Source organism: Microcaecilia unicolor, chromosome 2 (genome assembly GCF_901765095.1).
Source record: "Microcaecilia unicolor chromosome 2, aMicUni1.1, whole genome shotgun sequence".
In the NCBI taxonomy this organism is placed as follows: Eukaryota; Metazoa; Chordata; class Amphibia; order Gymnophiona; family Siphonopidae; genus Microcaecilia; species Microcaecilia unicolor.
In genome coordinates this window covers 285,160,671-285,177,581 of record NC_044032.1, presented here as the reverse complement: position 1 = coordinate 285,177,581, position 16,911 = coordinate 285,160,671, and the positions used below count along the sequence as shown (strand labels likewise).

The 16,911-nt window shown below is 44.9% G+C and overlaps 1 protein-coding gene across 2 annotated transcripts in view; it reads left to right on the top strand.

The window, feature by feature from the left end:
• CNTLN (centlein) overlaps positions 1-16,911 on the top strand; it is a 535,970-nt gene that overhangs the window by 213,280 nt on the left and 305,779 nt on the right. For both annotated transcript variants that reach the window (XM_030194226.1, XM_030194227.1), the window contains one exon: positions 4,105-4,230. In XM_030194226.1, coding sequence (XP_030050086.1) covers positions 4,105-4,230 — 126 coding nt within the window. The remainder of the gene's footprint in view (positions 1-4,104; positions 4,231-16,911) is intronic.

Below are 16,911 nucleotides of genomic sequence, written 5' to 3'. Positions count from 1 at the left end.
GCCACTAGGGCACGATGGTAAGGTAGGGGAGGATAGGACACCCTGAGGCTGGCAAAGAGAACATGTCCGGGTAAACCAGACATATGGTAACACTAATCAGGAAGTATTTTTTCACAGAGAGAGTGGTGGATTCCTGGAATGCCCTCCCAGGGAAGGTGGCAGAGACAAAAACAGTGACGGAATTCAAAAATATATGAGATAAACACAAACCGGCTAAGATTCAAATTGATTTAAGCGGGCAGGAGCCTCTTCTGCCCCGTTAAATTACTTACTGCCGCCTAAGTGGGGGCTTAACCGAGATTGGATAGCAGAGCTGATAGTGGGAGGCAGGGCTGGAGGTTGGGAGGCGGGGATAGTGCGGGGCAGACTTATACGGTCTGTGCCAGAGCCAGTGGTGGGAGGTGGGACTGGAGGTTGGGAGGCAAGGATAGCGCTGGGCAGACTTATACGGTCTGTGCCAGAGCCGGTGGTGGGAGGCGGGGCTAGTGCTGGGCAGACTTATACAGTCTGTGCCCTGAAGAGCACAGGTACAAATCAAAGTAGGGTATACACAAAAGTAGCACACATGAGTTGTCTTGTTGGGCAGACTGGATGGACCATGCAGGTCTTTTTCTGCCGTCATCTACTATGTTACTATGTTACTATGTAAGTGGGGGATATTTAATGGCACTTAGACAATGCTGTTGAACATTCCCCCAGACCGCCCAACAAAAAAGTGGGCAGGTCTGGTGCGGTTTTAGGGAATGGTATTGAGAAGCTGGTGGTTATGCAGTGCTGACAATATTTAGTTCTGGCACCCACATAGGTAAGTGGGTGAATTTAGAACAGCTCAAAAGCTGTCCTAACTTCACCCACTTAGCTATGTGGGCTCCTGAAGCTGTCCTGAAAAAAAAGCATCGTTGAGCAGGACAAGCTTGAAAACTACCGACCAGTCTCCAACATTCCTTTCCTGGCAAAACTTATAGAATACACAGTCTGCATTCAACTCAATGATTGGCTAATGTAATTGGCTAGACCCCTGTCATTCTGACTTCAGACCTGGGTACGGAAATGAGATAGTTCTTGGGTCCCTTCTCAGTGATCTGCACAGAAACCGTGACATAGCATCTGTCTCGATACTAATGTTGCCTGATTACTCAGCAACCTTCAAAACTCTGGATCATAATACCATGATTACGAGGCTGACAGCAACAGATATCAGTGGCACATTATTTACATGACTCAAATCCTATTTGTCAGACAGTATACAGTTCTGTTCAATAACAGCACATCATTACCTTGGGCACTGAACTGTAGGGTGCCACAGAGATCCATACTGTCTACCATGTTATTTAATATCTACCTCAATCCCTCTGGCTGAACGGCTTCAGATGATTGATACTATATTCTATACCTATGCTGATCTACCCACAGCTTTGAATAAACTGACTACCTGTAAAAGTTATCACAGTTTTGTCATGGAATCTAATTGTTGATGAGACATGAATTAGTTATTTTTTTTATTATTTCAATGGATGATGTATTCTGCTGCTGTTGTTACATTATGAACTGTTAACTAGGCATTACTTTTCTGTTTTGTAGTTAATACATTTTGCTTGAGACATCTCAACAATCCTAATCTTTGTTTTTTTACCTTATTTTTTTTTTTTCAAACCTTTGGATCAGGGATTTCTGCCATAATCTAAGTATCTTAATTTATAACTCAAAAAAACCCCAACACCCCCCACACACTACCTCCCCCCCCCCCTCAAGAGGTCCACAAATTGCATTTATAAAATTGTATCTGCTATACCCAGACAATCTTTATGTAGCTGTGCTGTCTCAGGGCAAGATGCACAAAACCTAACGAGGCAGCAAAGTGGGTTTTACACTAGTTCTAGCCAGTTTAGCGAGCACGGAGTTCAGCAAGACATGCACAAAAGGGTTCTGTGAGCTCTTTTCCTGTCATGGTAGCAGCTAATGAAAATTGTATGCAAAGCTATTATAATGAGTGAATTACTATACAAATGTACATGCAAAGTGATGCACAGCCATTTTCCAAGCTAGGCACAGAAACAGCCCCTACTTTTACCGTTGAAAATTTTTCAGAGCGATGCACAGAAGCAGCCCCTACTTTTACCATGGACAATTTAACGGGAGATCTGTTGCTGTCGGTGTGACTGTTCTTCATTGTCGTAAGTAGGAGAAGGAGAGAAACAAGACATGCCAGAGCAGGGAGATCACTGCATATTTGAGCTCCGGCATGTTTTTTCATCCAGCAGACCTTTCTGTGACTAGTAACAACATCTTCAACAAAATTGTAAAAAAAAACTTTTCCACATGAAAATGGCACAGGGCTGTTCCTTTCCCCCTGGAGGCGGGTGCTGCTTTTTCCAGGCAGCGGGGAGGCAGGGGAGATGCTGGAGCCCCAACACTGGTCTGCCTGTCAGCTGCTGCTCCAGCCCTGGGAGCACACCCCACAAAATAGAAAAAAAAAAGAAGAAGCTACACCGGCTTTCATACACGCAGCTTCTTTGTGTGTATTGAAGCCGTATACAAGTGCCACTCTGATCATGTATAGAGCAGCCATGCGTAGCCACTGGCTGTTCTGCGCATGCTCAGCTGACCGACTTGCTTCCCTCCTGTCGCATGCAAATGAGCTATTCACAAAAACAGTGAGCAGCTCATTTGCATGCGATTCGCTTTGGGAATCGCTCTGTATTTCCAAATTCATAATTTTTACCGAGGTAGAAATACAGAGCAATTCTTTACGGGGAACATTGTGCATCTGGGCCTCAGTTGCATGTAAAGCTGTAGTGCATTTTAATCTTAAACCTAGTCGTTAAGATTTCTTGATCTCAAGATTAGGGTTTACAGAAACAAAACATTTTGATGATCATTTATTAATGAGTAGTGCACAGTTAGTAAATGACCTCTTTGTTCTTTAATCTATTAAACTTGATAAGTAGTTGACATAAGGGCAGGAGCTTGGGTTTTCCTTGGAAGCCATGACTTGCATTGATGATTTTGAGGTTTTAAAAAATTTAGACACCAATGTTTTCCCCGGGTTTTAGATGTTCCTTCTCTAGAGTGATTCATGAAACTTTGTCTGTGCTGCTCTGATGTTTTCAGTGTAGCCTCCTTACTGTATGTGCTCATGTCTAGCATGTACTATTTGGTTATTGCCTTGACAGTTAATTATTAAAACAAATTTATGCATCACAATTTATTATTTCATGTTTATAAATATCAAATGCAATTAACATAAAGCATTCTTTAAAGGTGTATTTATATTTGCATAAATGCTCTTGTGTGGTTCTAGAAGTAAATTGAGATTGAGAAAATTATTGAGCACAAATAAAATTCTTAAATATCAGGTCTTGGAATACACTGGTTGACTGTGGCATCCTGTATGATCTTTCTCAACATGAAATTGTTTGGAAAATTAGAAAGCTTAGTTGAAAAGAGCTGCATAATTCTTAAGGACAAACAGTAAGTTGGAAATGGCATATTTACAAGAGCACTCCCCAGTTTAATAGTGTTCTTTTCATATATTCCTCCTACCAGATTGCTCTACAAAGCTGTACATAATATAAACACATATTCTTGTCTCTAGTTAGCCACATTACAGTTAATGACCATATGGTCATTATAGTATAAGATGTACTGTCTGTTATATTTATATTCCTCAAGCATATTGTTCCTTCAACTTCACAGTGTGTTAAACTATTTCAAAGGGAAAAAATACCTTTCCCTCTTGTTTCCGGTTGTCCTATCAAGTGTAACCTTGGACCCTTGTAGAGCAATTAGACCAGCCTCTATCCCCTCCTTCCTAATGAGGTTTCTTGCATTTCAGAGTCTATAACCCTTTAGTCTTCCCTAATGGGACATCATTATTCTGAAAGAAACAATGTAAATGTAAATGAATATTCTCATTAACGAGTCACAGAGAAACCTTTAGCGGGAGCACTGTGGTAATTCTGCTTGTTATTTCTTTGGTATTCCATACAGGATTTTTTTTTATAATTCATTATTAGTATTCTCAATTACTTGTTCTTTAATTTTGCATGTCTTTCATAATCCAATGTTCAACTTGTTCAACCATGTCCTTGTTTTATTCTCCAGGAGCTACCTGTGAAACGTTCGAGGTCTTTGTCCCCAAAGAGCACTTTTAGAGAGTCGGAGGAGCAAAGGAAGCTTAAAATAGCTGAAAGGAAGAATGAGCACTTAGAGAAGACAGTACAATTAAAGGTGAACATTAAGAAATCTTTACAACTGTAGTATAACCTTGTATGAATGTGGCATCCAGTAACAAAGTAAAACATGCATTTTTTTAAAATACATTTTTGATGTATACTGTCAGCTGAACTGAATTAGGAGAATTTTTTTCCAGAAAATAAATTAAATCTTGGATCGTAAACCTTTCTAAAAAAAAAAAAAACTTTCCATAAAACAACCATGTTAAAGTTTCCTGAGGTATATCCCATAATGAATATCCATGTCTTTATGTTGCATAATATAATTTGGTGATATCTTATCTTACAAATTGTTTTATGTAGTGAAGAGAGCTACAAATAGCATAAATTTGAGGTATCAGACAAAAATACTCTGGGGCCCTTTTACTACAGTGCATTAAGCAGTTTACTTATTTATTTAGATTTATTTACTGTCTTTTTGAAGAAATTCACTCAAGGCTGGTGTATAGCAAGAATAAGCTGAGCATAGGCAATGGAAAATTATAGCAGTAAACATATTCCGATAACAATACATATTATGGCATTGTATTCTATTTCCAGTGTCAACAGACTGCACATTAAGACATCTTAATTGACAACAGAAAGTATAAGCAAAGGTGAACATATAGGTAGATAACACAGAATAACATGAGTCAGAAATAAGGGTGGCTAAGGGAAAATTTCATATGAAGTTAGAAAAAGTGCAGGAAAATGAATTCAGATAGAGTAGGAGTGAATAAGCAACTCCTACTACAGTATGTGCAGCTGGTGTTAGTCCTTGTGTATGTGATTAGCTAGTTAGTTGCTTCTTTCATTAAAGGCTTGGAAGAAGAGTCACGCTCTTGCCTGCTTCCTGAAGTACAGGTAGGTTTCACAAGACCTTCTGGGAATGCATTCCAGAGTGCGGGGGTTGGGGGCAAAAGTAAATGCACAAATAAACCTGTGCTTTTACCGCATGTGTCTGGTAAGTTTTATCATGGTGGTATGACACTGCACACTAATGTACATGTTAACTGCATCCTGTGTAAGGAACAGAAAATCAGGGGGGGGGGGGAATTGGGTGGAGAAAGGGAGTGAACCGCATGCTGAAGTTAGGGCATGGAATTTACTGCATACTTAGGGTCATCAAAGCATGGATACATAGCAGAGGCAACTGCTTGATCCTTGGGAAGAAATGAGAATGGCTGCTACTACTATGACAGCTTCTGATGGCCAAAGGAGTGATGTTGAAAGCAGCACTTTGTGAACATTTTGGTTTAGTCCTTCTGTCAACATGGGCTCAGTTGTCACCTGGACATAGTATCCGAGACAGTGATTTTTAAACAAAGCAAAAGAAAAAGTATGTTAAATATGTGATACGGTTTATAATTAATTATCAGGTGACCACTCTGAAAATCAACAAGCCATTAATTTTATAAAACTGAAAATGCCATGACTTATCTTCTTTTATTTTCTATAATGTTAAGCAGCACACTAGTTCTAACAATTTTCATACTGAGAGCAATAGAACGTATTTATTTGTAGTAAGCGTAAAAATGAGACCACTATCCATTATATATTTGTTTCAAACAAGAATATGAAATGACTTGAGCAAAGTAATCATTTGTTCTGTGTGGTTTTGATTTTGGAAACTGGGCTTTAGATGAAAGAGTCTTTATATTTATAACATTGGACCCATAATTGATTTAAATAATAGTGTTCCAGTGTGGCCTTGTCTTCCCATATCACGGCCCCCTAGCTACTAATAGCTAGGGTTAACAGTTAACATAACCCAGTGAATTAGTTCAGCACGGTTTACAAGGGCAAAAAAACTAGTACAACACTAGGAATTACATAGAATAAAAGGTTTCAACGTACTGAGCATTAACAGAAATATCATAAAAAAAGAAAAGTTTTGAGTTTACCTTTCTAATCGAACATCTAGCAAAAATGAATGCCATTCCAAAGTTTCTTGGTATGAAATAGAGAATGTATAATTTCAATGTGAGAAATGGTGGGAAAACTTAATATTAGACGATTATGTTGACGCAGATTTATTTATTTATTTATTTTGCAGCCAAAGAATGGAATAATGAATGCATATAATCTGGTGCTAAACCATACATAATTCTAAAAACAAATATTAATAATTTAGAGGCCCTTTTACTAAGCTGTGCTAAAAAAGTCTCATGTCAAGATTTACATCTGCTACCCAGACGTCTAGGTTTCAGAAAACAGCTCTTATTAAGCAGTGCTCAACTGGTAGTATTAGGGGAGCTCACTTCTTTAATTTCCCAGTGGCTGATGTCCTGTCCTCCACACCCCCACCCCAAAAAAAAACTTAAAAGGGATGCCAGGATCTTTGACAGCTTCAGGAAAACTAAACATTTATGTTTCTAAAATGTCTGATATAAACTTTTAATTTCCAGCATATAAATTAAGGCTGCACGTTAACTGCAATTAAAAAAATTAATTGCAGTTAATAAAATTGATCTTGCCTGGTGCCTTACCTTCCCACACAGCCGCCATTATGTTGTTCTTCCCTTCCTTCTTCCTCTCCAGTCAGCGTTACTCCTGATTGGCTCATTGCCCAAGCCAGGGGCCAATGAGGAGCAGTGTTTTTGGGAAGCATGCTGAATATATCAGCTCATGCTCCCCAAGAATGGCTTCCATTCTACCACTACTGCCCGCCTCTAGATGCAGCTCCTGCCCACCCACCTGCCGGTAAGTCCCTCTGCTTCCCCTCCTCCTCAAGCGAGGACTTTCTTCTTCTCGGGCCCTCTTCCTTCCCCGTGAGGTTTCTTCCTGGGTCCTTCTCCACCCCCCCCCCCCCCCCACGAGGTCTAGCTTCTTTCTGGGTCCCCCTGCCCCACCAGATCTGTCTTCTTCCCAGGTCTCCCCCTGCAAGGTCCGTTTTCCTCCTGGATCTCCCCTCTCTCCCATGAGGTCCATCTTCATCCTGGGCTCTCCTCCCCTTCCCGTGAGGTCTGTCTTCTTCCCAGGCCGCCCTTCCCCCTTTTGTGATGTCAGGGTCTCATCAACCTCCTCACACAGTTTCCTGCCTGCATGTATGATCTGTAAGCCAGATCAGGCATGCAGGCCGTCTGGGAAGTGGGGGTGGGTGGGGAGGACAGGCGGGAAGAGAGATGCAGTCACATAGGCTGTGAGTGACTACATCTATCTTCCCCTCCTTTCCCCCTAGACTGTATAGTGCATGCCTGCATGCCTCATCTGTGAATCACAGATCAAACAAGCAGGACCCAGTCTGGGGATTGGGAGGGGTGGACATAAGGGAAGAGAGATGTAGTCATTGTGACTGCACCTCCCTTCCTGCCATCCCCCCCCCCCCAAGACTGTGTACTGCCTACCTGCGTGCCTCATCTGTGAATCACAGATCAGGCAGGCAGCATACTGTCTGGGGATGAGGTGGGGGGAGGGCAGGAGGAAAGAGAGGTGCAGTTACAGTGACCTGGGGGGATGAGGGCAGGAGGGAAAAGAGATGCATTGACCCCTCCCTCTTCACTGTGACTGCGCCCTTCTTCCTTCTTGTCCTCCCCCCCCCCCCCCCCACCCCGAGACTGTGTGCTGCGTACCTGATCTGTGATTCACAGGTGAGGCATGCAGCACACAGTCTGGGGAGTGGGGATGACGGCAACAGAGGGGTGCAGTCACAGTGACTGCATCTCTCTTCCTTCCTGCCCTCCCATCATTGTTTTCTCTGCTTCCCAGCAGGGGCGTAGCCAAACAGCAGATTTTGGGTGGGCCTAGTCAAGAAGTGGGTAGGCACTAAGTGTTCTCCTCCCCCCTCCCCCCTCCCCCTCCCCCAATGCAATGAGGCCAGTATCAGCAGCTTAGGAAGCTTAGATTGCTGAAGTGGAAAGCAGTGTTTTCAGCACCATCAGGGGGAGGTCTTCAGCTGGCGAAGCTTGGGATCCCCACTAGCTAGCACTAAATATGTGCTGCTGTTGGGTGGATCTTAGCTCTAAGTGGATGGGCCCAGGCCCACCTGTGGCTACGTCACTGCTTCCCAGAGTTTTAATTGTGTGATTAATCACAATTACAAATTTTAATCGAAATGCAGCCCTAATACAAATGTTTATGTGCTCATGCTAACCTGCTGATATTTTAGACTTTTATGATTCTAAAATGGATGCTCCTGCTTCATATAACTGGTGCGTGAACATCCATTTCACCATGTATTTTATGTTTAAACAATTTTATTGAACAAAGGCAGCAAAACAAAAGTAACAGCTTTTTTGAATAAATGAAACAGATCAACAAAATAATCAACATGTACAACCTGACAAACAAGAATACCCACTCTCTCCCACATTACTCCCCTACCTTCCCTTCTCCACCTCCTACCTTCCCTTCCCCTCCCCATCGTCTAACCCAATTCACAAAATGTTACCAAACTTGCCACATGGAGAGGCATAATCGAATGGCACCAGCCAAATCGATGGCCGGCCATTTTCAGGGCTGGTGCCGTAAGCAGGCGGAGCCAAGCGTATTTTCGAAATACGCTTGGCGCCGGCCAAATCGCTCGCCGGGTTTATATGAGATGGCCGGCTTTGTTTTTCAGCCATAATGGAAACCGGGCCCGGCCATCTCAAACTCGGCGAAATGCAAGGCATTTGGCCGTGGGAGGGGCCAGCATTTGTAGTGCACTGGCCCCCTCACATGCCAGGACACCAACCGGGCACCCTAGGGGGCACTTAAAAAAATTAAAAAAAAAATGCTTCCAGGTGCATAGCACCCTTACCTTGTGTGCTGAGCCCCCCCAAATCCCCCCCCAAAATCCACTCGCCACAACTCTACACCATTACCATAGCCCTAAGGGGTAAAGGGAGGCACCTACATGTAGGTACAGTGGGTTTTGGGGGGTTTTGGAGGGCTCTACATTAACCACCACTAGTGGAACAGGTGGGGGGGGGGGGGGGGTAGGCCTGGGTCCACCTGCCTGAAGTGCACTGCACCCACTAAAAGCTGCTCCAGGGACCTGCATACTGCTGTCAAGGAGCTGGGTATGACATTTCAGGCTGGCATACAGGCTGGCAAAAAAAGTTGTTGGTTTTTTTTTTGGGGTGGGAGGGGGTTGGTGACCACTGGGGGAGTAAGGGGAGGTGATTCCCAATTCCCTCCGGTGGTCATCTGGTCAGTTGAGGCACTTTTTCCAAACTTGGTCCTAAAAATAAATGGACCAAGTCCGGCCAGTGAAATGCTCGTGCGAGCCGGCCTCTTTTTTTCCATTATAAGGCGAAGCCGGCCATCTCGTACTCACCCCCCCTTCCCGCCCTCGCTACCCTACCAACATGCCCCCTTGAAGGCTGGCCGGCACTGCGATGAAACAGCAGTTGAAGCCGGCCAAAATCGGCTTTCGATAATACCGATTTGGCCGGGATCCGGAGATCGAAAATAAGCCTGCAAGGGTCTGTACTCTTATGACCTTCGGTGCCAAAATTCTAAACAAAATAGAAATACCGTCCCACCAGAGCCACCGAGAGACACAGCCGGACCCCGGGCAGGATTGGACCACCACGTGCATGCGCCCCCCCCCCTTGGGCCTCCCCCACACCTTTCTGTCTCTGAATCACTGCTGCACCGCTCCCTCACTCAGTCCTCTCCTGCTCCAGTGCTCCTTTGTGCCGGGAGCTGGATGATTACATTAATGCAGTATCGTATTAATGTAATCATCCGGGTCCTGGGTGGCACGCAGGAGAGGACAGACCCTAAGCAGGCAGGAAGAAGCTTGCCGGTCCCGGGTCAGCCCTTGAAGGCCAGGCCCAGGGAATTTTGCCCACCATGCACCCACCCCTCCCCCTATGAAGAAAAACAAAACAACATATATAGACAATAGCTGGACAAAACACATGCCTATAAAATATTAATGACCGACCCTCAACCCCAACCTTTCGTAGCTGATGCCCAATCTCAGGATTTCCTGGTCTCTAGCTTTACAGACATGATGAGAATAACTAATAATCTCCTACTACTACTACTCCCAATAGAGGACAGAGTGGAGCTCATGGAGGGCATTGTCAATTTTATAGTGCTACCAGCACTGAAGCAGTCTTTCTTTGAAAGTGGGATCTTTGTAGAGGTCCAAGGGAAAGGCACAGTGTCGACCAGAACAGGGAATCACTCTCGGGGTCCAATCAAGCCACATCCAAGCATGGTCAGAGAGGACATAGGCCCTGATTTCCACCTTGACTATGAAGCCAAATGGCTAGAGACTAATATGTAATTGATATGATATGAGTAATAGCCTCTTTCACTTCACCTTTTAGCCATTCTAGCTGTCGTTTTCTCTTCTTTCCACCTTTGCAAATATGTGGAATGTATCTGGTCTAGGGTTCCAAGATGGTATTTTTGAATAACGTCCACGCCTGATTTAGTGTCTAAACCTTTGCATTCGATTCTTTTAGCTTCTTTTTAACCATTTTCCTCATTTTATTATAGTTGCTCTTTCGAAAATTAAATGCAGCTACAGTAGATTTCCTTTGAGGGTTCATGCCTGATAGTAGCTCAAACTTGATCATGTTATGATCACTGTTTCCTATGGGAACAACACTGTCACCTCTCACACTATGCCCTGCACACCACCAAGGACCAGATCCTAATTGGTTCCCTCTCTTTTCATTTCCTGGACCAGTTGCTCCAAGAAACAATTGTTTATTACATCCACCAGGATTGCTTATCCTATTTCTGCCTGAAGAATAGGAAGGATTCAACCTTGTCTTGATCTGTGCCAAGGGAATGTAATGCAGGACATTGAGTAGATGCTGAGGTGTCTCGACATTGCTTCCCATTGAATTGTGGCACTGAAGTCAGTGGTGGTTGAAGCACCCTCGATGTGAGGACTGCTGTTCCTCCATTCCCATGGAGAGGGCCTGCCTGCCTCCAAGGAGCCAAGAGCCTGTTTTCAGTACTCCCCAAGTGACTCAGGAGGGTGTATACCCTCCTATCATGATACTCCCACCTTTGTCAATGGCAGTCTTCGAGAAGCAGCTCATGCAGAATTTGAGGAGCAGATGGAGCTTCTTCACGACCTGATGCTGCAGATTTGATGTCAATATTGTGAGGAGGGGCATGAAATAGGTGATTCAACACTGAGCCCTGGAGAGGGCTGAGAGTTGAGGTTGGCTGCACCATTGTACATTTCCAGTGCTTCAGGGGAGGAAGCTTCACCAAGGCACTGGGAATTCTTAGTGTCTCAATGCCGAAGGAGGCCATGACAATTTTATCAGCGGTGTGAAATAGTTCACACTTCACCTTCAGATTTTTTAATGTGTCTTAGTCAGAGCACTCATGGGAATTTAAAGAAGAGGGATCTTGGGGTGATAGTATCTGAGGATTTGAAGGCGACGAAACAGTGTGACAAGGCGGTGGCTGTAGCTAGAAGGTTGTTAGGCTGTATAAAGAGAGGTGTGACCAGCAGAAGAAAGGGGGTGTTGATGCCCCTGTATAAGTCGTTGGTGAGGCCCCACCTGGAGTATTGTGTTCAGTTTTGGAGGCCGTATCTTGTTAAGGATGTAAAAAGAATTGAAGCAGTGCAAAGAAAAGCTACAAGAATGGTATGGGATTTGCGTTACAAGACGTATGAGGAGAGACTTGCTGAACTAAACATGTATACTCTGGAGGAAAGGAGAAACAGGGGTGATATGATACAGACGTTCAAATATTTGAAAGGTATTAATCCGCAAACGAACCTTTTCCAGAGATGGGAAGGTGGTAGAACGAGAGGACATGAAATGAGATTGAAGGGGGGCAGACTCAAGAAAAATGTCAGGAAGTATTTTTTCACGGAGAGAGTAGTGGATGCTTGGAATGCCCTCCCGCGGGAGGTGGTGGAAATGAAAATGGTAACGGAATTCAAACATGCGTGGGATAAGCATAAAGGAATCCTGTGCCGAAGGAATGGATCCTCAGGAGCTTAGTCAAGATCGGGAGGCGGGGCTGGTGGTTGGGAGGCGGGGATAGTGCTGGGCAGACTTATACGGTGTGTACCAGAGCCAGTGGTGGGAAGCGGGACTGGGGGTTGGGAGGCGGGGATAGTGCTGGACAGACTTGTACGGTCTGTGCCAGAGCCGGTGGTTGGGAGGCAGGGCTGGTGGTGGGGAGGTGAGGATAGTGCTGGGCAGACTTATACGGTCTGTGCCTGTGCCAGAGCCGGTGATTGGGAGGTGGGGCTGGTGGTTGGGAGGCGGGGATAGTGCGGGGCAGACTTATACGGTCTGTGCCCTGAAGAGCACAGGTACAAATCAAAGTAGGGTATACACAAAAAGCAGCAAATATGAGTTATCTTGTTGGGCAGACTGGATGGACCATGCAGGTCTTTTTCTGCCGTCATCTACTGTTTGTCTCCCTTCAGACCTTTCCCCACCACATTCAAGACTAATAACCCCAGGGCCACCGAGAGAGTGAGCCGGGCCTGGGGCAGGGCCGCTGCCCCCTCCACCCCCCAGGATCGTCACTGCTGCTGTCCCTCCCCCTCCCCCCCCCCAGGATTGCTGCTGCCCTCCGTGCCCACTGGAACTGCAAATACCTTCGCTGGCGGGGATCCTGAGGCCAGCAGCATAGGTCTTCCTCCAGCGCTGCTCTTTCCTCTGCCGCATTGCCTGCCCCTGTGGCTGCTTTTTCGCACAGTTTTGAATATAGAGAATCTTTTTTTCTTTTTATAAGGTTTGGCCTGTATATCATCTTCCGTTGGCAGACCGACCTGCAAATTGCCCATCAAAAGCATCAAGATGAGGCTCTCAGCATCAGGAAATACTTAGAGAGGATCTCTTTTCCCTCTTACAGGCCAATCTGATCAAGCCCATTCCACTGTGGGAACGAAGACAGAGATTTTAAGAATTATTATGGAAATGATGGGAGAACATCACCTGGTGCTAGATCTTAGAGCCCTAAACAGAAGCTCTGGATGGTTTCCTTAGAATCCCTTATTCCACTTCTTCAAAAAGAGGACTGACCATCTAAAGGATGCCTAGTCTCACATTCTGATACAACCTGGCCACAGGAAGTATCTGCGATTCATTGAAGGGAAAAAAACACCACCAGTACTGTGTAGTGCCATTTGGCCCTGTGTTTGTGCCTTGGGTGTTCACTAAGTGTTTAGCAGTTGTTGCAGCATATCTACGCAGTTCCCTATTTGGACAATTGACTGGTCAAGCATGCAACTCAGGAAAAGGCAAAAAGATGTGTTCTCTTCACCATTTGGGTACTACCAGGGTTGGTCATAAATTATCTCAAGTCACATCTAAGACCAAAACAAAAATCAGATATCATAAGAGCCTTGCTAGATGACTCAATCAACTGCCTGTCTCCAACAGTGAAGGATAAACGACTTGATTTCCACTGTTGAGGAAATTCAGTAGCATCAGCAAGTGTCAACGGGACAAATGCTGAGGATGTTAGGCTACACGGAATCAACAGTCCATGTGACTCCTACATTATGCCTCTATTTGAGGCAAGCTCAATGGACCTTATCTACCTAGTGGACTATGGGGCTCATTTTCAAAGCACATAGACGTACAAAGTTCCATAGTTTACTGTGTAACTTTGTAAGTCTAAGTGCTTTGACAATAAGTCTACAGTGAATCTTCTGGATGTCATATCTGTCACCAGTGCTGTACTGGACCCTGTTCTGTTGGACTAACCAATCCAATTTGGCAAAAGAAATCCCCCTCCAAATTGCTTTGATTGAAGAAACTAATGTCACTTGTGTCTAAACTGGGCTGAGGAGCTCATCTGGGTGGGTTTAACACCCAAGGTGTATGATCTGCTCAGGAAAGGCGTAGTCAGATAAACGTTCTAGAGCTAAGAGCTATTTGGAATGCTCTAAAGGCTTTCAAAGATCAGTTGTCCAATAAGGTCAATGAGGTTCAAAGAGACAACTAAGTGGCCAAATATTACTTAAACAGGCAGGGAGTAACAGGGTCTTCTTCTGTTTTGGGAGACTCTCCTTATGTGGAAATGGGCCATTTGTGCCTCATAGCCACATATCTAGTGGAGAAAGACAATAATCTGGCGGACAAACTGAGTGGAGTCCAACAGCCCTACAATTAAATGCTGGACAGTGAAGTTGAAGTTGTCCTCAGGATCTTTTAGGAATGGGCACCACCTCAATAGATCTTGACTATGCCACTCCATTGAACAAGAAGGTATCTCAGTTTTTCTCCTGGATAGGATTGCGTGGCAAACTAGCTTTGGACTTCTTCCTACTACATTGAGGGTAGGGTCTTCTGTTTTCATATTTTCCAATACACTTCATAGCGAATCTCAAGCAAGATCAGGGAACCATTATTCTCATAGGCCTTAAATGGCTGAGATACGTGTGGTTCCCACTTCTGTTGGACCTTTCCATCATATGGTCTGTGAGACTGGAGTGTTTTCCAACACTGATTACACAAGAGCAGGGCACTCTATTGCATCCCACCATAGAGTCCCTATCTCTCCCAACTTAGATTTTGAGAGGTTAACATTGTCTTTCCTGAACTTGCCTGACAAGGTTTCACAGATCTTGCTAGCTGACAGAAAGGATTGCTAAGAGGGCATATGGTTTTCAATGGAAAAGGTTTGCCATCTGGTATAAGGGCATGTCCATAAATCCCTACTGTAACTGAGGGAGAGCATCCTCGAGACTAAGTATACTGCATGCCAGAGACTTCAAGTAAATGCTCATATTTTTTATTTTTTTTTGTTACATTTGTACCCTGCGCTTTCCCACTCATAGCAGGTTCAATGCGGCTTACATATTATATACAGGTACTTATTATATACAGGTACCTGGGGCAATGGAGGGTTAAGTGACTTGCCCAGAGTCACAAGGAGCTGCCCGTGCCTGCAGTGGGAATCGAACCCAGTTCCCCAGGACCAAAGTCCACCACGCTAACCACTAGGCTGCTCCTCCACTCCAGAGCTGATAGATCTGTATGTGGGCAATGAGCATTAATGACTGATACATTTTCCTCCCAAATGAGTCCAGGGTCCAGGTCTCTCTACCTGAGGAACTGAGGCATGAGTCCTGAAACCACTGGTCCATTTGAAGTTGGATTTGACTACCATTGAGTGGTGAGGCAGTTGTGTCTTTTCAAATCCGGGAGCCTTTTGGATGTGATATTGCGTATCCACCTTCTTTGGCACTGAGAAGGGAGATTCCCATTTCTTCATTAATGCATCCTTCAAGATAGGGTGTAGCGGAACCATAACCCCTTCCTTGGGAAGAAATTCATAGTCCAAGACAGATAACATCTCTACCCTGGGCTCCTCCTCTGTCTTCAACTTAAACGGGATGGGAGTAGCTATCATCTTGACAAATCCAGTGAAAGAGAGACCCTTAGGTGGGGATTTATGTTGCTCTTTCAGAGGGGAGGGATCAAAACAGGTCTCATATGACTCTTCCTCTTACTCCCATGAATGGTCCAGACTCTTTGAAGCATTCTGGATGGACTGGGTAAGTTTGTGCCTGCCCTGGGTCAGTGGAACCATGCCCATGTCCTGGAGGATGCTGAGGAACAGCACTACCTTCAGACTCCGAGGATGCTTCCTTTCCTGGTGTTGAGAGCGGTACTGCATTGGTTGATGCCACTGTCAATGCCCGGTGAGGTGCCAGCATCAAAGACCGCTCCATAGGCAGATTCTGGGCCTCAGGAAGGAGTTGAGGCTGAGCTACAGCTGGCACAAGCGCCCTCTATGCCTGAGCAGTGTGCAGCTGGAACATCTACGCCAGCTGCTCCCTGAGCATAGCCCGGTACCATTCATCAAAGGTAGGCATCAGCAAAGACCGGGGAACCAGATGGTGACCATTGTGTGGAACAGTGTGTGTTGAACTGGAAGATGGGACCTGATTGGCCGGAGACTGTTGCATTGGCACCTCTACTAAAGAGGGCGAGCAGTCCTTTCAATGCCAATGCTTCTCTGGTGATGTCGATGCCCTGGAGCTCCTGGCACCATGCTTCAAAGAGGACCGATAACAATGTTTCTTAAGCTTCCCTTGACACTCTTCATTGTGGTCCCTTGGTGCCAATGAGGACGACGTGAAATCCATGCGTGTACTCGGTGTTGGGTCCAATGCTGATTGGTCCTGGGGCCTACTAATAGTGCCCGAAGCTGAGGGAGGTGGAGACCTCCTTGATGCTGGTGCACTCCCAGTAGTAGAAGCAGTCTGGGCAACCATCGAGGTTGATGTTTCTGGTGCCAGTGTCGATGTACCATCCCTCGAGGATCAAAATGTTTCTCCTGCTGGACATGATGCGCTCTCTGTGAGAGAACAAGAATGAGCTTTGTGATCAGGTCCTAAGCACCTGATGCAGTGCACCAGTTGTATGGGTCCATGATAGAAATTTCCTGATTACATTGGGTACACCTTTTGAAGCCACTGTGGGTCTTCCTAGATATTAAAAAAAAAAAAAGCTCAGCTAAATTAAACTCAATTTTGAGATCAAAAAAGGGGCTAAGCTCAAATTGAGGTTGGTGCTCAGGCCTAAGTGGGCCTAAAGAGCTGCAAGAAAAATAAATAAAACTTTAAGGGCTGAAAAAAAACTAAGAAAGTAACAGGGAAAGCATTTTTTTTTTTTAAATGAGGGAAAAAAGTAATTACCCGCATGGGAAGGAACTCGAAAAAGTACAAGAAAAAAAGCACTAAGGGGAGACCTCTAAAACCCAACCTCCTAGTTCTACAGAACAAGAAAGACTAGGGGACCCACACTCACGTGTC